Genomic DNA, 24,553 nt, shown 5'->3' with positions numbered 1-24,553 from the left:
TTAGCTGTTGCCACCACTAGGCAAAAGCTGTTGCCACCACCGGACAAAAGGAAGAGTGTACTGTGACGTGTCCAGACCTGTGTGTGCATGGTTTGACAAGATGGCTCATGTGCTGTTAAGCAGATTATACAGCACTGGAATTTTGCCCTAAGACACTAATTTGCGTCTCTCGTCTCTACCCAGCCACCTATTTCAAAAAAATTACTGGAATATAATTAGCGCCGAGAGCTCCACTCCACTGCCAAATTTGGATAAATTGCTGTACCTAAAAGTGAAGCAATGGGATACTATACAGGCAGTGATTTGCTGGAGAAATAGCTAAATCTGACTCAAAGGCAATAAATAAAGCACTAATAAGAGTCTGACAGGACTTTCAAGTGTATAATACTATTGAAGCTTTTTGTGGTTTCTAGAGATTGGACTTTGGCAGGGAGTGATGCTGCTGACATATTTGTGTCATATTGTTTTGTCTCTTCCCACCTAAAGGAAAAAGTCATCAATGCAGTGAAATATCGAGAGTGCCCTTTTCCAACATTTTCATGTACACATAAGGTTATTTATAAGTTTTGATTCAGGTTCAGTGACTTAGCTTTTGAAAGCAAAGATAATCAAAGTGGAATTAAATTCATGCCATGGGCTCTGTGTCTCTTTTACAGAAGAGCTTTCTGGCTTTCCTTGTTGCAATGGGCATCGTAGTGACGCTGGCTGATGCATACTGCTTCTCTAAAATGAACAAGCCAGGGGAGGCCGACAAAGGTAAGGTCATCTCACTTGACAGTTCTGTGGCAGCTTGGTTCTATGTGGAGCTGCCAGGAAGGGCTCAAAACACAAGAGAGGGGGGAGATATCAGAAAGACACGAATAGGAGGTTCCAGCACCAAGTTTCCAAAAGTAGGGAAAAACAAAGTCTTCCTCTGGACTGGGTATGGTGGCAGCAATATTATTGCTATTGGTGGTGGGTTGCTATTGCTATTCCGGCATGTGGAGCTGATGCTGGAGTTGGGAGTAGTTCTGAATAAAGTGTGTTGCCGGTGGCAGACCTGACAGTTTGGTTGCTCACTTTCACCCCAGATCTGTCACACTGAAACTGTCTCTAACAAGTGGAAAAGAAACAAGTCCAGGCTCTCAAAATAGTCCAGGTAATAACCTGGAGAACAAAATGACTTCTACTTTACTATTGCCAAGAAAAACATTTTCAGAAAACTGGCAATCACTTTTAAACTTTTCAGCCTTTATGTGGAGGCTTAAAGAACATATTTTCTTTTGCTGTTGTCTTATGCAGGCTGTATCCTGGATGGAAAACTATACCCCTTTGGAGAGATCGCGAGGACAGATAATTGCTTCAGATGCAGCTGCAGCCGAGATGCAATGCGTTGCTGCTCCCTGTAAGTTTGAACTTCTTGGTAGCATCATCGCACATAGGAAGACCACAGCTTTCCATTTGCTGGGAATAAATGAGTTTCTAAGGGCACAAGAGAGCCTTTCCTCACCCTTGTCACAGAGCTAGGGCAAGCCACATATAGCTCTTGATCATTTGGGTCCTTGGCTGTGTTTACCTTAGCTCACTTTCTGCTGACTGGGAGTGGACACAGGCCCTTCCAGACACACCCAGTTGGTGCTTGCCTTCAATTTTAAGCAACCTGTGAACCCCTCTGTCACTGCAGTTAAGTCTTTCCTTAGCAGGGAAAGTGGGGGTAGGAAGGAATTCATTCCACAAGGGACTTAAATGAAGCTCCTCTAAAGGGCTTATGATGATCTGAATCCATTTCCAGAGATGCTTTTCTCCAGTGAACGTGCTGGTTCTACAGTATGCCGGTACTACATATATGGCTACAGCTTGATATATCCTCACTAGATAAAGAGGAGGGGGGCCAAGGGGTCCCTAGAGTGACAAGGCTCTGCTCTGAAGTATCTATCTCCAACATCCTCCTTTCCTCTTATCCAACCTTCTCAAAGGGCCAAAATGGCTTGATTATGATCATCGCGTTTGCTCAGGTGACACTCTGTCAGGAAACATCTACCACATTCTAAGCAAACTGGCAATAATGAAAAAATAACGGGGAAGAGACAAAACATGCCGAGACTATGTTTATGTCACACCGTAGAGCGCTGTGCCAGAAATCCCTATGGTGGCGCTGAGCATACTGGTGCATCTACACAGTGCAGTGCAGCAAGGCATCATCTGAGGCCCTGGAAGCTGTAGCTGTGTGGCACTCAAGCTAGCTAGGCTGGTCTTAGCCATAGTTTCAGAGGTATCTCAGCACTAGTTCAAGCTATAATCACCGAACCACTGAAGTATTGAATCTTTTATTGCTCTCAGTCTAACATATGCTTTCTCTTTGCCAATGGCAGCTTTCATACTCCTGTTGGTTATGACAAAGAGAACTGTAAAGTCATTTTCAACAAGAAAAGTTGTGACTATGACGTGGTGCAGAAGAGTGACCCCTCAAAGGAGTGCATTGTCTATTCTCGTGTGGGCTAACAACCCACCTGCTCCGAACCTCTCTGCCCTGTGGAATTCCTCCCCTTCCTACAGATGCTTTGCCATCATAAAGAAGCTCAAAGACACAGGAGGTCTTGTAAGAGAGAGTACTTCAGCAGCTCACTTCTAATCTCCTAATTGTTCTAGTTCAGTATACAAGATGCATAATCAGATACAATGTCTCATTTCTGTCACTACTTGCATTGGTATTACTGAACTTTTTTGAATGCAATAAATCCTGATGAAACATCCAGAAATGCTTCATAGTGATGGTTCTTTTTATATAATAACACTGGGCAATGTCACCTTCTTTGAAAGAGGAACACATTCACCTTGCTACTCCAATATGCCATGCACCAGTGCCCTGGCACAAGCCACTCTCACGCTTTGTAGGTTCTGTTCTAGCCAAGGGTCAGAGCAGGCATTTTAGCTCACCAGGTGTCAAAATCCGTTATCATTTGGAAGGGATGCACTGTTTGGGACATGCTGTACAATGGCTCCTACTCAGGGCACACAGGGCACACCTGAACTGCTGCAGGAGTTTTGGCAAGATCGGTGCTGCTAATGCCTGTGACTTCTGAAAAAACAGTGAGGATGGAAGATCAGCATGCTTTTCCTCCTTTTGTTTTTTTTTTCTTTTTCTTCTTTTCAGCATTGTCATCACCCAATAGCAGTGGCTGTTCCTCTCCATCGTCCACTCTGACCTGTTGCCAGGTGTCCTCCAAGCCCCACTCCTGAAAGTCTGCATGTGCTGTGGTGCATTAGTGGTTCTTGCCCACACTGAAAAAGAAATATAGATCAGCCCCTGGAGACATGCTTCCTCATGGCAGCAGAGCTTGAGGTACTAATAAAAGGCAGATGCCTTCTGTCTCTTCAGTATAAAAATTCCCCACATTCCCTGGGGAGAGAAGTTCAGCCAGTGATGGACTTCAAAACCAAATCTCCCACTTGGCAATTGGTAATATCCTAAATCTGTCCACATATAGGAGACCAGGCAACAATACCCTGTAAAATGCTGTTTCTACATGGCCTCTTTGCTCCAGAATTGAGTATTAAAAACCTGCAACAGTCTGCAGTTAACTGTTGTATGATTTGAAAAGAAACACACCTTCCAGGACAAGTGGACTGTTTAATGATGCTCCGTAATCGTGACAAGTCTGTTGTCTTGTAAAAGCATCAGGTTACACACAGCTGAGCATTCTTAGGGCAGGGATCCTCACTTGGCCCAAAATCAATTGTCAACCTGTATTTATTGAGCAGGGGTTCTTGCTTCTCAGGATGACCCATCTCAAGCTCTGCGAGCCATCAGTAAAATCAGAAGGATTTAACGTGGTATGCTTTCTCTGGCTTTGTTTTTGGTAATTTGCCTATGAACATTGTTTTAAACTTTCTTATGGCTTCACTTAAGAGACCTCCTTTTGGGAAAAAAATCCAAACATTTTGCAAGCGCTGGTATTACATTCTTAGCCTGTTAAAGTTCTCCGCACCGCAGGCTGGATATCAGTCAATAATTTCATGTTCCTGTGCAATTGCTTCCTGCAAGACTGAAAGAATGTGAGGGGCCGGCATTTGAGTCAGTTCAGCTTTTTCCAGTACAAACATTTGCATACGCCTTTTTAAAATCTGACTTTCATTCACTGATTTAATTGTATCATTCCTCAAAATTCCCCTAAACAGCAGCATGTGGAAATGAATGCTCTCACGTTGCTTAAGGTCTTAAGGTAAGTCTTCTCCAAAGAGTTTTTGTATCCTGCAGGAAAGGAACAGTTTTGAAATTTGTCCTGAATGACTTTCCCCCTTTTCTGCCAGCTCATGTCCAAATTACACAGAACACAGCCTCAACCGGTACCTGAAGGAATGTTCTCACTTACAGAACACACAGCTGCAGCTTCTTAGGGGAAGTAATATTTTGAGCATGGAGATCCAAAGACTTCCTACCTAAATAGCTCACAGGACTGTTTCTTGAGAAAAATCAGTTTGTTTTTTTTTTTTTAAATCCCAGTTTTAAAGATAAACATTTTTATCGCTAACAAAAGTGACTTGGGGCTCCTCATGGATTATTTTTTAATTCAAACCACTGAGAACTGCACGCATCAGGATTAACATCCAGTTTGTTGTAGTCTAGAACTGTGCCATGTGATACTGGAATGATTTCAGTATTCCAAGTTTTGCCCTACCACAGTCTTACAAATTAAGTCTACATTTGTCTTCTGAATCTTACGAAAATTAGTTTATTACCTCATAAGGTCACATTCATGTTCTTAATATTGGTGGTTCCTCAGCAAGACTTCACATTTTAAATGATTTACAGATACTTAGTTCACTTTTAAATTAAATAGAATTTCATTCTACTTATTCCCTTATTTGGACATTTATTTATTTATTATTAATTATATTAATAATAAGGAGACCTTATTACCTCCTAGAGTCCCAAGTGTTTCTGTAGAATCTAGGTGCCAATTTTCCTACAGATGAAGATGACTTTCTCAGTGCAAGATGATTTCTGATTTACTGGCAGCACCAGTAACAGTATGAGTGACTGAAACAAGAAATCTAGCACAGGCTTTGGATCTCATGCTTAATACATTCATTAAGGTTATGAGACTGGGAAGAAACAGCACATGTGATCAATGTGATTAACACGTCCTTCCAGAAGTTATCTGTGGGTGGGAAAGCCCATCTTCCACTGCAAGGGCACCTCCTCCACCACATGTACTTGAACCAGAATCTGAACAGCCCAGCACAAGCAAAAGCTGACACCGGAGAACCCAGAAAATTAATTCTGGTGAGTTTACCAGGCCCAGGAAACACAGAGAGAACTGACCTAGAGGCTCCAGAGAATAGTCTGGCTTCACCAAGATCCAGAAATTCCCTCTAGATGTTTAAAAAAAAAAAAGGGGGGGGGGGGGGAAGAGATCTTTTAGTTTCAACATGCAATTGTATTGGGTTTTCTATTGCCAGAGCTGCTGACAGTACTAAAACTATTCCCCTCCCCGCCCCCAAATGAAACAATCTTGGCAACAAGGCTCAGGAATCTTGACTCCCTCTTGCTATAAAGTGGAAAGCCTCTCTACTGAGAGGGGAAATGCTTAACAGCATTGTCGCAGGTAATTTTTTTTTTTTCATTCATGAGATGATCCAGCTGCAGGAAAGTAGGATGATATATCGCTCGCCCTCTGTTTTGAATACTTGTAATTATTTGCATACCACAAATATGAGGGTTAAGTGTGTAGGACAGAAACATGGAGAGGTACCAGTTCAGTTTTCCATCCTTCACAGTGATGAAACTGCTCGTTGATTACTAGCCAAATTTCACTAACTTTCTCAGAAATCCCAACAGAACCTCCCCAAACCTGAAATATCTTTGTGTTTGATTTGCTTGGTAAGACACTGAAGAATATGTTTTTGCTATTTTTATATTCACCTCTGCAGGAAACACTGGACAGGCCATGCAAGAGCTCCTTAGAAACAACACATTGTTATCGTAAGTCCAATTCAGATTCTTAAGATTTCATAGTACTCGGAGTCAATCTGTTGACATGTATGTGATCAGAGAGCCATGGCAGTGCCATACATGCATTTGAGCTGCAACTTATTTCACGTTTGAAGGAATAACAAAACCAAAATGCTAGCTGTCATTTTGTGAAAAAAAATTACATAAAGTCTGTTAAATGTTCTACCCTTTCAGGTGCTGTGACTCCTGTTTGCTTTCTCAAAGAGGGGGAAAGCAATTCTAGCACAAGTATTCTCTCTGTAACTGTTAAAATACATTCAAGAAGTAGTCACAGACAGTGTGGGGTTTTTACAGCAGTGTTTCCTGGGCCTCCTTCTTGACACCGCTATGCAGTGCATGCTGTTATTATGAACTATACAGCCCAGGTGCAATTCTGGTGAAACCTGCCAGAGATAAGAGCCACAACAACCCTCTTTATGTTGTTCTGTTCTAGTTGCTGCCCATTAGGAACAGACAGGAAGGGTGTAGAACAAGAAATGGGATGAAGCAGGATTTGATACCTTACAGTGGAAAACAGAAGAGAAGAAAAAAGAGAAAAGATCCCAACAGCCAAGATACCCCATGGATTTGGCTGAAACATTCTGTGGCTGCTCTCCCCACCCCAGCCCGTTCTGAGTCCGTGCAGCAGTAATATCCAACCGCTGCGTTTTATCTTCATGGAATCAGTGACTAACAAGTATGGAAAATGGAAACAAGCTCATGCTCTCTAAATAGAGCTGAAATACAGTGTAGGTGGGGTTTACACAGAATTAACTGAGCTTTCCCAAAAAAAAGCCCAGAGGTTGCTGAGCTAAGTAACCGACACTGAAGTTAAGCCTCCTTTCATTTTGTGCATGCATGTGCAGGTCGTGTTAAAGATGGAAGACTGCACAAATTTGGTACCACCTGGAGGACCAAAGGCATGCTTCCAATGTCAGTGCAGCCAGAGCGGGGTCCACTGTTGCATCATGTAAGTTCCACAAAGCCAGAGGCTCTGGCGGCAAGAACTACAGCAACGCTCCCATCCGCCACCCTTCCTATAGCTAACTCGTTAAGTCATGCCTCCATCAAAAAGTCTTTACTTTTTCACAGACTTATGATCTTCATTTGTTTAATCACCTGCAGGGTCGGGATAACAAGCTGTGTTTGGAATCACTGTGCTTTCTCATTTCTGGAATAAACTTTTCTGTCATTTTTTGGTTCACTGAAGATTTCTAAGATCTTTTTGTTACTATGTGGCTCGAATTGAAAGTTAGAAGTGTAGGAAATATTGCATTTCCCATAAATTGGAGATCTCTTTTTGGCTAGCTCTGTCACTCCTAGCCATTCTGTTTTACTGCCTCTGGACTTTTGTCCTTGCTGCTATAGAATCTGTGGCTATCTTCCTCAGTGCTACCACACTGCAGAGATGGAGGTCTCCTCTTTGCAAACACAGCCCGGCATTTGTGGTTGGTTCTTTAGATCTTCTTGTCTGTCTCTGTGGCCCTTACTTAGCACTGATCCTTCATTTGGGGATCATGGCCTAACAGGATTTTCCAGACTAGCTGAGGAATTACCATGTGTTTTAAAAAAAAGCATTTGCGCCTTAGCAAGAGGGATCTTTGCTTATCCACAGAACTAAACAGGGAAAAAAAATGAAGTGTTTCTCATCCCACTGAAATTGCATTGAATTAAAACTGAAATTTGGCTCAGGGATGGGCCTCTGCTACATATGGAAGGAGACAAGGGTGCTCAGATCAGGGAAGAAATGTCATTGCTGTCTCCAGCTTGGGCCTCCCAGCTTGAATTGAGACCTCAATTCAAATTTCTGCTATGCCACATGTTACCTGGGACAAGTCACGCACACGATCTGTGCCCCTTGCCTGTAAAATCAATACAATTCTTTGCTAATGCCTATACCAGGAGAGATCTGAGGGCATAGGGTTTGATGTTTGTGGGTATATGAGCCTCAGAGTCAGCAAAAATATTCCCACCAAGATAAAATTTCCTTCTACCACATTTACAATATTTCTGTGTCAACAGCGCATGGTATGTTTTACTGCTGTTTGCTTGTGCTTTTCCTTAAAACAGTTGTCCTTTCTCACATGCAAATGTGGCAGACTTCGTTTAACAACTGTAAAACCAATGTACATTATACATAGCATTGTTGGTTTAAGGTCAAGATTAATTTATTTGTAAAGTTGTGTTTACTTATGATCTGTGAGCTGATAAGCCTCATGCTTCCTCTTGCTTTCCCCTTCTCAATGGCGGTACCAGTCAACCTATTGGTTTTAATGACTGGATACGTGAATTTATCTTCCATCAGGAGTCCTGCACTTACTCTCTCCTGCAGAAAGTGGATACCTCTCAAGAATGTGAGAATAGTACTGAAATGCTGGGTTAAGAAACAAGGTTCCTGGACTGCTTTCATTCTAGTGCATCTCTTCTAGCTTTAAGTTGTTTATAGAGCAATGCTTGTCATAGGTATTAGCTAGTTTGTTGGGTTTTTTTAATAACATTACTGCTCCGAAATCGTGTTGTATTTCTCTCTGTTGATTGCCTAGCACTGAAGGATACAGAAAAAACAAGGCTGATAATCTTGCATTACTCTCATTATCTCTGTGGCCATCAGTGAGATGTAACCAGAAATCCTAGCTGAAGAATGACTGAGTAAAATAGTGAGGTAAATCTTCAAGAAAGTCCCCAAGATTTTCCCCCGCTTTAGGAAGAAAGAGGATACTGTTCATCAGCATTAGTGGAAAGAGGGCACAGAACTGGGCAGAGCACTGATATTCTTAGAATGTTTTTAGTAAGAAATAAACTGGTTGAGAAGACAAGAAGAGATTTCAACAGAGCAATGTCTGTTGGAGATACCTGTTCCCCACAGAAGCAAGGCACCTGTCATCCTGTACACAAACAACGTGAATAAGAAACACAATGTAATATGGGCCACAAATGACCTCAGTAATCAATATATGGATGGACTATCTACATAGAGTTTGCTGTTCTGAGTGGTTTCAGCACCACAGCATGTTGTTAGGGTCCTCTGAGTTCACAGATCATGCAAAGAGCTTCTTTGCTGTCCCTAGACACTGCCCAGGCTTAGACTGGTCGCTCCCTGCTGCGTTCCAAAGCAAGCTGCTTGCAAGAACTTCTATCCATACCTGGCATAGCACCTAGAAAACAGGGAGGGTCCTGCAATAGGAACAGCTGGGCGGTCACTGCTTATCTGAAAAGTTGAGAGAGAGAACACACATGTGCATTGGTTGGATTTTTGTTCTTTGGAGTCGAGCAACAAACACGTTCTCTGGCACTCAGCACCAAACCAGAAAGCTGACTGGGTTTTGTCTGTAACAAATTCTACAAGTCTCACTCCAGTACACCAACATCACAAATCGCGATGTGTCTGGTAACTTTTGTTCACATACAAAAACTGTTGCAGGGTGCCTGTCAAGAAAAATATTGCATGCTAACTCCACAACATGCAAGAAGAAAAAAATGGCTCAGTATTATTAAGAGAATTAAGACAATGTAATTTGATGGTCCTTTTCTTCCAACCTATCATCGAATACTTTCTCCAGATTACCTTTGAGGACATGGAGGAGCCAATATCTTGAACAGGACTCTGTGGTACTTCCCACAGTATTTTCAGCCAAGGTGAAATAGTTACTTCTCAGCACATAAAGGTTACAAAGAGCAGGCACGCAAAGCTAGGGCCCATCCTTAGCCACCCCACAGATGTAAATCAATTAGGTCAGGCAGCATAGGAACAGGACGTCGGAAGGGAGAGTGTGAACTCTCTCCATCTTCACTGCAACCAACACAAAAGGCAGCTTTGGTCTAGGATCAGGGTGTATTGCTTTGTTATCCTACTGAGCCTTTTTTCCCCCTTTAATAGAAAAATGCACATGCTCTGAAATACCTCCTCTGAAACACCGACAGTATCCCAAACCACAATGATGCTGTGAAATTGGCTTCATACATATTTGTGAGAGACCCAAAGGGGACATTTGGACTGTGTTGGTGTCAGTAAAGAAATTCCAAGTGCCCGTGCTCATGGGCTGACCTGTTCTGTTGGTTTACCAGTGATTAAGAGTCAAGGGCATGAGCCGTGTGGCTGTGGTCTTAGTCATCTCCTGTTCCAGGGCAGTGCACACATCAGCATTGCCAAATCTAACTTATTCATGATAGGCTGATTGTGGGCAGCTTTAATCAAACCTATGAATACCTGCGAGCACTTCAGCTCTTTTCTGCCATCCTGAAGAAAGGTCTGGTAGCCGATTTACCCAACCTACTGTGTTGAAAGCCAGCTAAGGCTGTCCCCTGTGAGTGGTGGTCTCACTGTGACATGCATTGCAATAACGCTGGCTTTCTCATACGGACTTCCTGAGCTAGCTCCCAACTCTGGAGTTTGGGTAGAAGATGTGGAGTAGCCACCCCAGCTTGGAGTTCAACCTCAACTCTCAAACCCACACGATAAGGCAACACAGTTAAGCAGCCAGAGTAGTTAGTTCAAGTATTGCAGGCTGTGTAGCCCTGGTAATAAGGGGAAGGCTTCTTCCCCTACCAGGGCTACACAGTTTACAGTATTTGAACCAATTAGATAAAGCTAAGCAAAAGGGGACTGTACTTGACTCCTTTGCTATCAAATTACTGTCCTAAGCATTTGGAAACCATGTCTGTCCCTGACACGTACAACCTCTGCAGAAAAGGGACCATATCTCCTCAGCTACAAGGATGAAGGAAGAAAATATATGATGCCTATTTTTTCCCCACTTACAGAGGACCTGAGCATATGGGTCTTCTACATGACGGAAAACTGAACAAGGAAGAAAACAGTTACCTAGGACCCTTTTCTAAGGGCCTACAGATGCTAGCCACTCTCCACAGAAACTCTGCTTTACATGTAACCCTTCCAACCACCACTCCTCTTCCACAAGAGCCTTCTTTCATCTTCAGCTGATGAACAAGCAAGCTGAATGATTGTTCAAAGTTCCTCTCTTTTAAAACCTAGATAGTTCAAACTAAGCATGCAAATTTTGTTGTGAGTGACAATCGCAATGACTCTAATAGGTTTCTCAGGGCAAGTGCTAAATATTCTTTCCAGGCTTGAAATTCCTTTTGAAGTACCTCCCATAACTGCCTTCCAGCCACACCTATTTCTTCAGTGCCTTTCAGAACCAAAGCTTCCTGTACATAATTGGCTTATTTTAATAATGTCCACCCCATGAGGTCATTTTGCAGAAAACTCATTGGAGTTATTCATGCATGTTCAGTTTGCTCAAGGACTGGTATCATAAATTCCCTCTCTATATAAGTTCTCTGGGAACATGAGCTTCTTACAGGTTGTCTCCTTACTGGAAGCCTCATAATTCTGCAAGAATGGTGAGTCCTTACATCTTACACAGTAAAAGACCATAGCATTTTGCTATAGATTTTAAAGGAGGTTCTGTTGGATTTATCTCAGTACTCAGAGATCTAAGCAGCTTGGAGAAAGTAGAAATTCTGTGGTTTGAGAGCTAAAGTCAGACAGAAAGGCACAGGCAGGTGAGAACCTTGAGTAAAGGATATCAGCATGTATATGGCAGGAGATGTCTAATAGGATTCCAGCTAAGGCTTTTTATTATAACCTGTTTTCACTTTCCTGTAATGTTTGGAGGTAATCTCTTTTCTGACAGAAAGCAGCTCTGTTGTGTCTCAACCTAGAACTGGCCTTCATTTTTGTGAAAAGTCTGGATAACATCTGAACATTTAGTTAAACTAAAAAACATTATCTTGATTTTTATTCATTTGCAGCTCTGTTGCAGTTCTGCGGGTTTTAACCTCTCCTCTGCAAAATTAATGCTAGTTCTTCCTCCTCCCACCTCTCAGATATGACTTCTTTTTATAACTCACCAGTTCTACTCTATCCGAAAAACCCACATATAAATACAATATATGTGTGTGTATACGTCACTGTTTATTCCTGGTCTACCTTTCCTCTCTTACCAAGATTTTAAATTCATCACAGCTAATTCCACCCTAGAGTTCTTGCACTTATTTCCTTCATATCGCCAATGAAAGCCCTTCAAACGTTTCAAACTAATATTGAAGGATAAGGGACTTGCTGAGGAACTTAAGCTGAACTTTCAGAAAAAAACTGCTAACAAAGGTCATAAAATAGAGAATTATCTAGGTTGGAAGGGCCACCTGCAGGTCATTTGGTCCAACCTCCTGCTCAAAGCAGGGCCAAATCTTGAGGGTTCAACTTTAGCTAAAGTTCTTCAGCTTGTTCCTAATCCTTCAATATTAGGGTGAAACATCCAGTAGGTTCTTCAGGCTTCAGTGAAGAAGTTTTTACAACTGTGAGTGAGGTTAGTGGCAGAGACAGTCGGTGACCAATCCTATGGAGAAAATAACGACAAGAAAAATGAATGGGGAGGGGAAAGGAATAGAACACACTCCTTTCACAAACAGTATCCGAGCCTATCATCTGTCCTGTATTAGGCAATGCTTGATTTTAACAGCTTGGAAAGGCAGACTTTCTTTTCCCCTCCTAAATGATGCTCTACCTCTGCTCCTTCTAAATGGCTCAGTATTCCTGACTGTGTGTTAAAGTGTCTAAACTGCAAAAGACAATGGATTTTTATTTGAAACCACAATGTATTTTCCTATTTCTAATGGTAGTATTTATCCTCAAGATATCTTAGTAGTAACTTAAGTATTCATATTAATTCTGCTTTCTTGTTCAGAAAATCATCTTGGCCTGCCTTCTTGTTCTTGCTATTAGTGTGACACTGTCCAATGCTGATTGCTTCATTCAGCCATTGAAGCTAGAAATACCTAATGATGAGATCACAGGTAAGAGGTCAACTGTCCTCAACTTGATAGACATCACCACAAGCACTGCCTGATTTGATTTGCCCATTAGGTGCAATTTATCACAATTTAGAAATAAGTGGAAAGAGAAACCACTGGGAAATGGGGGGGAAATGCGGTATGGAGAGCAGGGAATTTATAATATGTTATAAAAAAAGAAGAGTTTATTAGAGGAGCATCACACAGGCCAAATTACAAATGAATTTTGTCAAGGAAAATAGCATGGGCTTAGTTTATAAATCTGCATGAAGTAATAATTCATGTTTTCACTATGGCAGCATATTTAGAAATACAGAGAAGGGAGAAGAAGGATCTTTCTCTATGTGTGTGTGTGGTCAGTATAAAGCAGGAAACAGATTAGCAAATGTTCAGCACACTGGTCAGTTTACTCATTAGTTGTTTCCCTATCCCGAGGAAAGTTCTTAAGAACAGAATGGCTGCTTCCCTTGAGTCTGGGACTGCTCTTCCTGAACACAGCTAGTCTATCAGTCTGCAGATGAGTGGAGCTGCAGGAAAATAAGTGCTCAAAAGAAACATGCAATTATTTGGACGCAAGAAGAGCTAATGTGTGCCAGTATGCAAAATAAACTGAGTGCCCCAAAATAGAGCTTTTTCTGGGAAAGCTAGTGCTCCAACTAGAAAAAAGAGTTAACATTGCCAAAGAAACAGAACATATTTATGGGCAAAGACACAACATAGCACCCCCAAATCCTCCATTCTGTCTTGTCCTGCCCTCATAAAATTCTGCTTTCCAGATCACTCATTTAGGAAGTCTATTCATAAAATCATAGAATAGTTTGGGTTGGAAGGGATGTTTTAAGGTCATCTAGTCCAAACTCCCCTGCAGTGAGCTGGGACATCTTCAACTAGATCAGGTTGCTCAGAGCCCCGTCCAACCTGACCTTGAATGTTTCCAGGGATGGGGCATCTACCACCTCTCTGGGCAACCTGGGGGGGGGGGGCTGCCCCGACCCAGGTGCAGGACCTTGCACTTGGCCTTGTTGAATCTCATGAGGTTCACACGGGCCCACTTCTCGAGCTTGTCCAGGTCCCTCTGGATGGCATCCCATCCCTCAGGCATGTCGACCGCACCACTCAGCTTGGTGTCATCTGCAATTCCATGACTGTTGGACAGGAACTTTGTATCCAATATGTGCTTTCTTACTGCAGTTCAGGACTGGGAAGTTTTTCGGGCAGATTTAGTCTTGCTCTAAATGAGGAGTCAACAATAGTTGGTGTTAATGAGGGGGGAATTCAAAGCCTTTTCCTAATTCTGACCAGATCTGTGCCTAGCTGTCTTTCTCCTGGGTGCTCCGATTCCTGTACTTAAAGATGAGCTACTCCAGGAAACCCGATGCTGCCAAGAACCACAGGAAAAAGAGGGACCCAGGATACCCTTCTCCATGCGTTAGAATAGTAGCAGTCCTGCTCTGTTGGGGACCCTCAGTGTTTGCCAGATAGGGATGTTAATGTAAAAAGCCAACAAAGATCCCACCATTTTGTACAAGCAATAGAGTTGTTAGTGCGGTAGGTCTGACACTGAAGGCTGCTTGCACACTATGTTTTCAGGCTGCCATGACTCGAATGGAAAGCTGCATGAATTTGGTTCCCACTGGAGGAATGCAGACTGCTATGACTGCTCCTGTTCCAGGGACGGAATCAGCTGCTGTTCCAGGTGAGTTAAGAGCAGCAGTGGGGGTTTTCCTCCACTGCCATGATACAGCACAGAGCACTTCCCTTCACACAGGGGTCCCTAAGAAATGACCGTGACCTTTCTCTCACTCACTTTGTATCACAAAGTTGTGCATTAGCCCAACACCATCATTACTGAGCATGCAAGAAGTTCCTTTGACAAATATAGCTCATGTTTAAAAAACGATTCTTGATTTTAAAAAAGGACTTAATTCTTCTAGAGGCTAAAAATTCATGCGAGATACTAATTCAAGAGAGAATACGTAGGTAGTTACTTCTATGGCTCCTAATCCAGATCTTCCCAAAGCCACACATAGCCCCTCTTTACTCTGAGAAGCAGCTCAAGATACACTGGCCTGCTTGTACTTTTTACTATAGCCATACCCAACCGCTCATGCAATTCTTGTTCCATATTGTGGCTGGGAAAAAAAAATAATCAATGATATTTGAGTAGCAAATAAACACAACAAACATCCCTTGGGTGTAAATCAGACCAGTAAACAACTCTCCCCTAATCCTGCTTAAGCAGCAAGCTAAGTAACTTTTGAGCTGGGAGCTTCATGTGAGCTCCTTTTTCTGCTCCTGAACACCTCCTCAGTATAGCCTATTCATATTGAAAGTGTAGATACCATCTGAAATGGAAGCTGTTTACTTCTTGGTCTCATCACCTCTTTGTCTTTCTTTTCCCAATGACAGCTTTGCAACACCAGTTGGCTACGATGAAGAGAAGTGTGTAAGCATTTTCAACAAGGAGACCTGCACTTATAAAGTAGTGGAGAAAAATGATGACTCAAAAGAATGCCCAGTCCATGAGTGGGTGGGCTAACAGAGGAGGATTGTGGATTTGGAGGATAATTCCTCTTTTTGTTTTAAGGGTTCTCTCCCTCACAAATTCAAAAACAGTGAAAAATACAGCTGTTGAGTGAAATCTACTCATAAAACCTAACACATGATAAAACTAAATATCTACTCACAAAAGACTCTCTTGGTTTCTCTGCCTTCTGCTTCCCCATGAAGAAAGAACTGACTTGTTCCTTCCTTGAGAGCAGAAATTAAAGCCAACATTTTTAAGCATCCTCAGTAGCTGCTGATTTTAATTCTTCTCCAGTCACACATCAGTGCCAGGGAGTATACTCTGTTATCTGTGCACAGCTGTATCTTAAAGCTAAAATAAAATCAGATGAAGCATCAGAAATTCATGTGACTTATTTTCTTTGAGGATGGAAACCTAAAGAATTAACATTCCAAAAATCAATGGGAAAGAAATGAAAAGCAACTTAAAAATCTTTCTGAACACACTCCTTTCTAGGACAATATCTTATATGATGATCTTTTATCCTACATGGTTCCCTGGAGCCTGCCCAACCTATGGACTGCAAGAGCCACCAGCTACCCAGTCTAACCCAGCACTATACTTCCATTGCACCCACAGCACAGCAGACCCAGTCCTCAACCTGGGGTTTGGGTAAAAGAAAGGGTCCTTTATTCAGATTAACCTTTAAGAAATTCAAGTTATCAAATTGGCCAGTGGACAGGATTGTGGCTGGATGGAGAGACTGATCTGGACTGGGCTCAAACAGGGAAGAAGCTTGGCAAATCCACAAACAGTAACTGAGAGGGATACACGTGCTGGTCTAAGCTCTCCCTCGGGGCAGTGCTTCATAATCTTTATGGGTACATTTGTTCAGTTGCCTCTTTCCACAAGTGACTATGAGCATTTAGTTCCTCGTTTTGAATTATGGAATGAGCACACACCTTGTCAGCAGGGCCCAGTCTTGCTGTCTGCAGGGGCAAAGCAAACCTCAGCTTCTGTCAGCCTTGACCACATGTGCAACGAACGGTAAGCAACACAGGACCCTAGGAATTACATGCCAGTGATTTATTCCACCTCTGCTTCCCTTTCTCCTTCCCCAGGAAGACAGCCCTGCTGGTTACACTTTTTAAAAATTGCTTGCCACATGCCCTCGTGGAAGAGGGCCCACAGTAACATACTTCATACAACAGTTTACAAGCCAAAGCTGTTAATGTCACTGTGCAAATAGACAAAAGGTGTCACAAAGCCCATAAGGCACTTGCCTCAAGAGCACTAACAATTACATCTACTGGGAAAAAGTTTAGAGGGTTCTGCATGATTTGAGCTGCATCTGTCCCACTTTCTCCTTTCTAGGCTACCAAAAACCATGCAACACTGTTTGAGGTCTTGTGCTCCACATCAGATAAGACACAGGTGTCAACAGGCTGCCCAGGAGCACATGCAAGATTGGGCTGTAACTGAACCGATGTTCTTGTGAAGCCCAGGAAGATGCTGTACGTAGAAGTTCAGAGCTTAACACCCAAAATACCTTAGTTTGAAAAGAAAAGATACCTCTTCCCTTATTATCTTTATACAGTGAGATTTTGATCGTATACTTACAAGAGCTAGTTTGACAATTTGTCTGTTACAACACCCATTTATTTTGTAGTTTACCTACAAACTCACCCGAAACTGACTGCTGAATTAGTTTTTTTCTAACATCTACCCATATCTGGAAGCTACTGGGACCTGCTTGTGGTGTTTTTACGCAGATAGTCAATAATAGTGCATTGTGGAACAAGCTTCGTAACCAACTATTTAGGCACATGATTAGTATCTGTCTTGATCAGATGTCCTTAGTGATAAGGAACCATTTCATAGAATCAGTAAAAAATAAGATCCAGACTTCATAATTATATTCAGGAAGACTTCAAGCTAGGGAATACAAAGACTAAGAATATAACAGTAACCAAAAGGCAATGTGCTCTGATGACCTTTCTGAAGGCAGTGGTATAAACTTTGTCAGTATTTGCAGAGATAGTCTGAGTTCAGTACGGAGACACCTGCTTCTGAACCCCTGAATTATTCCTTTTCTGCAGTACCATAGCCTAAACTGAAAATGTTGATGAGTCTGGAATTGTGACCTGCATTTGACTGAAGCTGAGCTTTGTGTTTATGGTTTCTGTATACAAGAGGTCAAGTTCTGTGCAGTCTTCCAAAAGAGGAGACCATTTTTTTCCTTCCTGCCACCTTCCTCCCCTCCTCAGTTAATTCCTTTTCTGCATCACTAAAGTCTGCTAATTTCTTTTTCTCCAGTTGTTCTGAGGGCACCAGTCTTTGCTATTCTGCTGCAGACCATTACCTGACCTCTGAAACAGGATGTTTCGCTGTGTGCTTAAGTTTGCCAGTTTGAGTACCCGCAGACAAAGTAGAAGCAGATGAGGCATCCCATTATCTAATGTCTGAAAATTGTCCAAAGGCTGGGAGCATTACAACTCCTGAGTCATTTCAGATGGACTCTACCCAAGCACCAAGGCCATGAGAGGAAGTTTAAAAAACCAAGCCATTATTCTATCCTGTACATTATCCGTGTACAGACAGAATGCATGTTCTCAGACATGAAGCTTGCTGTTTACAGCAGTTAGAACGTTCAGATTCATAGCCTGTCCCAATATCCAATGAAGAAGAGCAAAAAAGTTTGCCTGCCAAGAGGAGGTGGGCATTTGTGAGGCCATCCTGATTTGCTATAGTGGAATGGAGTGTGGACAGATCATTTTGGAGCTTGTGTAATAGTCTTCAGCCTTTTTATACAGCATGAAGGAGATATTTTTCTCTGTGTTATTGCCATCCCAGCAGCAGATGCAATTTGAGCTCCACCCACAAAGAGGAGCCCATCTTCTTACTAGGTTTGTTCCTGCAGCAATAAGCTGCCTTTACCTGAGACTTCAGGTAATTGGTTTAATCCAGTGCATGTGCACTGGATTGGTTTAATCCAGTGCTCCCCAATTGGTTTAATCCAGTGCATGTGCAGGCTGTTAGTTTTCTACTTGCCTCTAGCTACCGCCTTCCTTATTCTAGCACCAAATTTTTGTTTTCCAGTTTCTGGTCCAACTCCTTGTTCTGGATGACCAGCCCCAGCCCCTTCAGCACCTGCCAAAGATGCTGAAGTTGGGTTAGAACCATTTTGGAACTTCACCCGCATACTTGCACATACAATCACAATTCACCTACCACAAAGCACATGTGTTTCTTGGGAAAACTGGCTGACAGCGTGACTGCAAGCAGAAATACTAGCTTGCCTCTTCTGTTTCTGCTTCCCACTCTCACCTGCTTGGAAAGCTCAAGACTTACCATTCACAAAACAATCTATCCACATTCAGCGGCATTGCTTGGGGGCACTGTCCCCATTAGCAGCTAGGCCATGAGCCTGTTTACCTCCCTTTGCATGCCTATGCTAAGAAAGCATATTTGAAGGTGTCTTCTAATGACACCACGCCTAGCACAGACTCCAGCACTTCAGGGTTGAGGCTAGAGGACTTGGAAATACTTTCTGAGAAACTACTGCACCATGGTGCATGGGAATTGTAGGGTTGCTATTTTTAGTTTCCACCAAAGGGGGTGACACAGGAAGGGTAGCAGCATGGATGGAGAGAGACTTTTTACCAGGGCCTGTAGTGGTAGGACAAGGAGTAAAGGTTTTAAACTAAAAGATGGTACATTCAGATTAGATACAAGGAAGACATTCTTTACTATGAGGGTGGTGAGACACTGGAACAAGTTGCCCAGAGAAGTTGTGGATGCCCCATCCCTGGAAATGTTCAAGGTCGGGTTGGACAGGTCTTTGAGCAACCTGATCTAGTGGAATACGTCCCTGCCCATGGCAGGGGGAGCAGACCTAGATGATCTTTAAAGGTCCCTTCCAACTCAAACCATTCTATGGATGTCTTTCTGTCTGCAAGAGACTTCCAGGTTCAGTCGTAAGGCATGTCCATAGAAACACCAAGTCTTAAGTAAGCTGTGACCAAAGATTTACTTTCCTTTTTAAGGCTGAGTAGACCTATGCACCCAAAGTCCAGAAAAGCCAGCCTTACCAGCACTCCTACATGATCCAGATCTATTTAACCACATTTTAAATCCACCCAAACACCTTTCTCCACCATCTGCCAAGTCTTGTTATGATATGTGGATCTACCCTGTCTGCTATGCAGAAATAGGAAAGGTTCATTTCATGTCTAATCCAAAAATCCTCCAGGAATCAATCTGCTCTTCTCTTGTCTGCTCCAAGTTTCAACATGGAAACAGATGATGTTACCTGTCGCATCTAGTTTTGGAACACCAGAAGCACAGCAGGGACTTGACTCCCTTCTGTAGCAAGGAGTCTAGCTGTGGGAGGATGACAAAACCTTCAAAATCAAGAAAGCAGAGACAGAGCGTACAAAGCTCTGCTTTGCTCTTCCCACTTTTGCTAAGTGACGTTTTGTCTTGACATTTTACTACTTCAACACATGCAGCTACAGTCCCATACAAAGAATACACCCCCCATCCCTGCCCCCCAAAGCCTTAGATCATAACACCACTAGCTCCACATAGTGGAAAGGAAACATTCACATAAGAGTTTCCTCAATTATCCTGACATGTTAAAGGTTTAAGAGACTCTGCAGAACCTTGGGAGACAACACAGCCTGGGCAGAGCAGAAGAGGTTGTGTGGTCTCTTCCCCCATTTCCCTCTCTCCACCTGGTAGCACACAGCTCTCCCACTAGCCCTGCTAGAAAGAGAGGCAATTTCGGATAGCTGGTTCTGGTCCCTTTACTCCCAGTAATTCTTTTCAAGGCAAGTCTTTTGAGTACTGGAAAGGTGTTCTTGCCCTAAAAATGAAGTCTAGTGCTTACCCTACCAACTACCAAGACTTTTAAACCAAACACCAGAACACACATGTCATAAATCTGATGGAAGTTTTCCTACCAAACAGTGTTTGTCACCTAAAACTTAATGGTTTAGTACCCATTCATGTTTTGTTTCCATTAAGATTTTTGTCCCAATCTGAAAAATAAAATCCAACTTAATCATAAAAAAGGAAAGTGCATATCTCATTTACATTATGCATACCAAAGAAGCTAGAGATTTGCAGTTCACATTCTGCTTCATGCTAATTTTAAAAACTTAGATAAATTCAGTTCATGACAATTTCTCTTGTTCACTTTGCTCTTAGTTAACTCGTCTGTTGGTATGCAGGAAAGTTTGCCTTGGCACCTTTTGAAAGCCTGAACATTTCTGTTCAAATCAATTGTTATGTGCATGTTTCCGTGGGCCAAACTGTGGTTTATTTTAGGGCAAACTGATTGGCTTTATAATAGGTATTTACATGAAACTCCAGAACACACAAGTCATATGACCAATCTAAAATACTCAGCAAGACGAGGTTACTTTAACACTTCTCCCCACCCCCAAAAATTCTCTTTTCACGTTTCATTTATTTCAGTATGTAAGTCTCAACTACCGAGCCATGCTTTTTACACTTCTCCAGGGCTCCAGTGCTTTTGCATAGTCAATACTTCAAGTAGATCTCCATTATGGAGCGCTGAAACTGCAGTCCTTTGCCACCATGAAATGATAACCTCCTTCAAAATATCCCAGTGTTTTCTCCACTGTAATTCCAGAGGTTTCTCCCCTTGCTGCCCTGGCCTGCCAAAGATGGGGCAAATCTAGAGACAGAGAGAAGCAGTTTTGTTTAACAGCTAGCTATAATGGCTCAGAGACTGTGAAAGAATTCATTCCCTAAGCTGTATAATACAGAAGTCACTCCAGTCTGCTGTATGAAGGACACAGTAGCTGGACTGGGCTGAAATACCAGCTCGGAACTGTGTAGTTTCCCTAATGTCCTATACTGAGCCAAGTTACTCTCATTAGAGCACAACAGCTCCCTGAGGCACTTTGCCTCCCCTTTTCCATTCCTATTTTGGGACTTGCTTGATCTCTCCTAACAGTGCTATCCCTTAGTATCCCCAGGTCCTGCGCAGGGAGGAAGCTTCCTGGGGGCTGCGAGATCTTATTTTATTGGGGTACCCTCCTGCTCTTGCCCTGCTCCTGGACAAAGGGATGCTGTCCTGTGCACCAAAGGTGATGGTCAAGGAGAGGTGAGCAGGGGTCTGGCTTGGTGCAATATTCATTCAAAATTCTTTAGACTCCTGAAGTCATAGACTGGATTATTTAACAAAAGTCTCTTTTTTCCAGGTCAGTTGTTTGTTCTTATTTGTAGTATTTGAGTGTGTAAGGCAGGCTGTTGAACGGGTACATTCAAAGCATAGAGTATTGTTCTCTAATATTAACAGCAAATTATACAAATGGGTTAGATAAGGGATCAACTCTGTAACATTATTATGAATCCTGGCAGAAACAGTTGTGAGCACAACACTCAGAAGTACAGCCTCTGGTTTGGCTACATGGGTGGCCTCAGGCCTATGTTTTTGGGATATAACTTCTGTTGAGCAGCCAATATTCCTCATTAACCTCTCTCTTCACTTTCCTCCAAGTATCTCTTCTGAATCTCTTTCAAATGAGTTTGAAAGTTAGAACAACCAAAATTGTATGAGAAATGGAGAGTGGCATGCCAGTATTCTTTGCTTGGTGCTCACTGCCAGCGAAGAATTTCAGAGAGGACCTACGTTTTTCAGCAAGCCTAGTGGGAAGTATCAGGAGCGTGATCGAGCAGATTGCTCTAAATACAGCCCAGCTACAATAGTACAGCCTATTTATCTACACATATGACAGCTCTGGAACTTGCTTTTTCTGCTGCTGTGGTTTTTGCTCGTATTGTGTTTTTTTTTTTTTTCCCCCTCTTCTATAAATTCACTACAGTCGCTAGATGTCATCCTAGTTCTGCCACAGTGCTCCTGTGCTGGAAGGAGAGGATGGAAAAGTCAGAGCTACAGAGAACACAAAAACCTAGATCCTGATTCAGCTGGCAGACTTGAGCTCTATTTCCACTTGCTCCAGTGAGGTTTAAGAATGTAAATGGCATTTTAGAAGTGTCTTTACCAGCACAGAGAGAAACCTCCAAGGAGATATCATGGACAGGACTGAGTAGCTTTTCAGACTGTTTTTTTGAACTTGGGCATAGACTGGCCTGCCTGAATTACCCTTGACACAGGAGAATGAAAGCTTAACAATAACACTATTTCAGAGTTTCATTGAGGGAATAGATGCATTTAACACCTCTGATTGTTAACACAGAGCAAAAACAGTAGTTCGCTCCTTGCAGCACAACAGAGTGAGTTGAGTCAGATGCGATGGCTTGTGAAATCATCACTAGGGATGAAAGGGAAAGTCTAATACTAATTCTGAAATAGCAAATCTGGTTCATAGAAAAAAAAAATAGAGCTGAGGTCAATTCTGTTTGAGAAGAGAAACAACTTCGTAAGATTTTTTAACAGTAGAAGCATTGATAGTATTGATCTCATGCCTATAGTAACCAACTTCTTTCTTACAGACCTCTCAAACTGTAGTTTTATTATATCAGTTTCTGGCTATACTGCCCTTTTTCCACTGCATTTTTCTTGCCTTTCAAGAATGGAGAAGGCAGATGCCAGAAAGTAAACTCCTAATACTTTGAAGAAAAAAATCTTTGCCCAGTTGATAGAGGTTTTCAACAGTCCATGCCAGTAACCATACTTCATGTCAACTCTAGAAATTCATTGTTGTGCATTGTATTAGTGCAGTGTCCCTTAACTTTGGAAGTGATAAGCTCCATTTGCTAACCTTACCTCTACTCATATCCTAAGGTTATAGTCTTCCTAGAGATTTTGCTACAGGCAGGACTAGAAGTTCCTTCTGCACCCCTGTCCCCCAAGATTTCTAGAAAAACTCCTCAGAGGCACTACTGTCAGAAGTCGAGATGAAGACAGAGAAACAAATGTTTGTATACCAAGTTAGTCTGTGCAACACTTCTTCCTCTCCAGAAAACCAGCAGCTCAGGGCTGATAAGGCCACAGGCAATGGCTGGAAGAAACACAAGTGGCAGAACGTGCCACTTACAATTCAGGAGGTGCACATATAGCTGCTGCCACCCTTCTCCTCTTGCACTAATTTGAGAGAACGATCCCAGGAAAGAGTTCTGTTGGCTGCCTGGACACTACAGGACACTGACATCACATAATTGAATTGAAATGCTTTATTGGTCAGATAGACACATTTGGAAGGGTGTGGATGGATGCAGGATACATAGACAAGACCAGCACCCTGTCCGCAAGAGGCAAACAGGAGGTGCTGGTTTTAGCGCAAGGCTTGCTCAGTAGAGCTGCTACCAGACTCCTGGGACTTCATAACGTCAGGTAGCTCTGGGGTGCTTGAGAAGGGGTCAATACGCAGTGGTTCAAAGGTGCCATTGCCAGGTCTGAATAAAGCCAAGCCCACTGTGGCAGGAACATGAGGACGACAGCTTTGGCTGCTTAAACCACAGTCTAGCAAAGTCTTGTCATCATCATCCAGCAGCTGGTCATCTTTGTAGAGCCGCTGCTCCTCCGGTGGCCTCTTCAGTATTCCCTCCACCACCTTTTTCAACTCATGCACAGTAGTCGTCTCTTTGGCCTCGGTGAAGATTGTTGTCTTGTGACGGCGAATCATCAGGTAGACATCCATCACTACCCTAGGGCTTCCTGCAGTTCTCTGTCACTGGGAAAGAGATTTCAGTCCTCTTAGTGAGAAACCTGTATTTTCAGGAATAGCTGAAGTCAAGACAGAGCTGCCATTAGATGAATGGATCCAATGGGGACAAGGAGGGGAAAAAAAATACCTACAGAGAGCTGCTCTGCTAGAGAGACTAAGATCCTCATGCTCTACACAAGCAGAACTATTAAGTATTTAATGACTTTTGTCTTCCTAGCTAGATGTCATCTAGCAGAGAGCTTTTAACACTGTTTATGAGTATTTATGTTACTTTAGCTTCTTGCCTGAAAGGGTTTCATCCCCAGTTTGCTTTGGGCCATATACATCTACACAAGAACCCAAGAGGAACCAAGCATGCAACTCTGCACCCAGCACAGAAAGGATGGAGCACAAGAGAATGAAGCACACAAAGTGGTTGGGCTTTGTTGGTTTCTAGTCAGGCGAGAGACAAGGACTTCCCTGGCTCCTTCACATGTTCAGTAAAGACAGAAAAGTTGATAAATACAAAAGTGTTGAGAGTTGTCAAACTACTGGACAGTGTTAAGGTATTTTAGCCTCCTACTCCAGTTTCAGGAAGTTAGTTGTCCAAATAGC

The 24,553-nt window shown here is 42.6% G+C and overlaps 3 protein-coding genes across 3 annotated transcripts; 2 read left to right on the top strand and 1 right to left on the bottom strand.

Annotated features, from left to right (window-relative positions):
- The first annotated feature begins 683 nt into the window (after positions 1–683).
- Positions 684–2,481, top strand: LOC103913835 (beta-microseminoprotein). The gene is made up of 3 exons (XM_009320391.1): positions 684–756; positions 1,282–1,384; positions 2,352–2,481. Exons 1-3 carry the CDS (start codon positions 684–686, stop codon positions 2,479–2,481), a joined length of 306 nt encoding a protein of 101 aa, XP_009318666.1.
- Positions 2,482–9,353: 6,872 nt separating this feature from the next.
- LOC103914071 (beta-microseminoprotein-like) lies at positions 9,354–15,329 on the top strand. Its single transcript, XM_009320682.1, has 4 exons — positions 9,354–9,362; positions 12,685–12,793; positions 14,381–14,486; positions 15,200–15,329. Exons 1-4 carry the CDS (start codon positions 9,354–9,356, stop codon positions 15,327–15,329), a joined length of 354 nt encoding a protein of 117 aa, XP_009318957.1.
- Positions 15,330–23,566: 8,237 nt separating this feature from the next.
- Positions 23,567–23,932, bottom strand: TCEB2 (transcription elongation factor B (SIII), polypeptide 2 (18kDa, elongin B)). The gene has a single exon (XM_009320380.1). It carries the CDS (start codon positions 23,930–23,932, stop codon positions 23,567–23,569), a length of 366 nt encoding a protein of 121 aa, XP_009318655.1.
- Positions 23,933–24,553: the final 621 nt, after the last annotated feature.

Source organism: Pygoscelis adeliae, unplaced genomic scaffold (genome assembly GCF_000699105.1).
Source record: "Pygoscelis adeliae isolate BGI_AS28 unplaced genomic scaffold, ASM69910v1 Scaffold190, whole genome shotgun sequence".
NCBI lineage: Eukaryota > Metazoa > Chordata > Aves > Sphenisciformes > Spheniscidae > Pygoscelis > Pygoscelis adeliae.
Note: the sequence above shows the minus strand (reverse complement) of the source record. Positions and strands in the feature narration are given on the sequence as shown.

Coding starts and splice junctions, on each gene's coding strand:
- LOC103913835 (XM_009320391.1), top strand. CDS start 684: ATGGGCATCGTAGTGACGCTGGCTGATGCATACTGCTTCTCTAAAATG. Junction 757..1,281: donor GCCAGGGGAGGCCGACAAAG/GTAAGGTCATCT, acceptor TGTCTTATGCAG/GCTGTATCCTGGATGGAAAA. Junction 1,385..2,351: donor GCAATGCGTTGCTGCTCCCT/GTAAGTTTGAAC, acceptor TGCCAATGGCAG/CTTTCATACTCCTGTTGGTT.
- LOC103914071 (XM_009320682.1), top strand. Junction 12,794..14,380: donor ACCTAATGATGAGATCACAG/GTAAGAGGTCAA, acceptor CTATGTTTTCAG/GCTGCCATGACTCGAATGGA. Junction 14,487..15,199: donor GGAATCAGCTGCTGTTCCAG/GTGAGTTAAGAG, acceptor TCCCAATGACAG/CTTTGCAACACCAGTTGGCT.
- TCEB2 (XM_009320380.1), bottom strand. CDS start 23,932: ATGGATGTCTACCTGATGATTCGCCGTCACAAGACAACAATCTTCACC.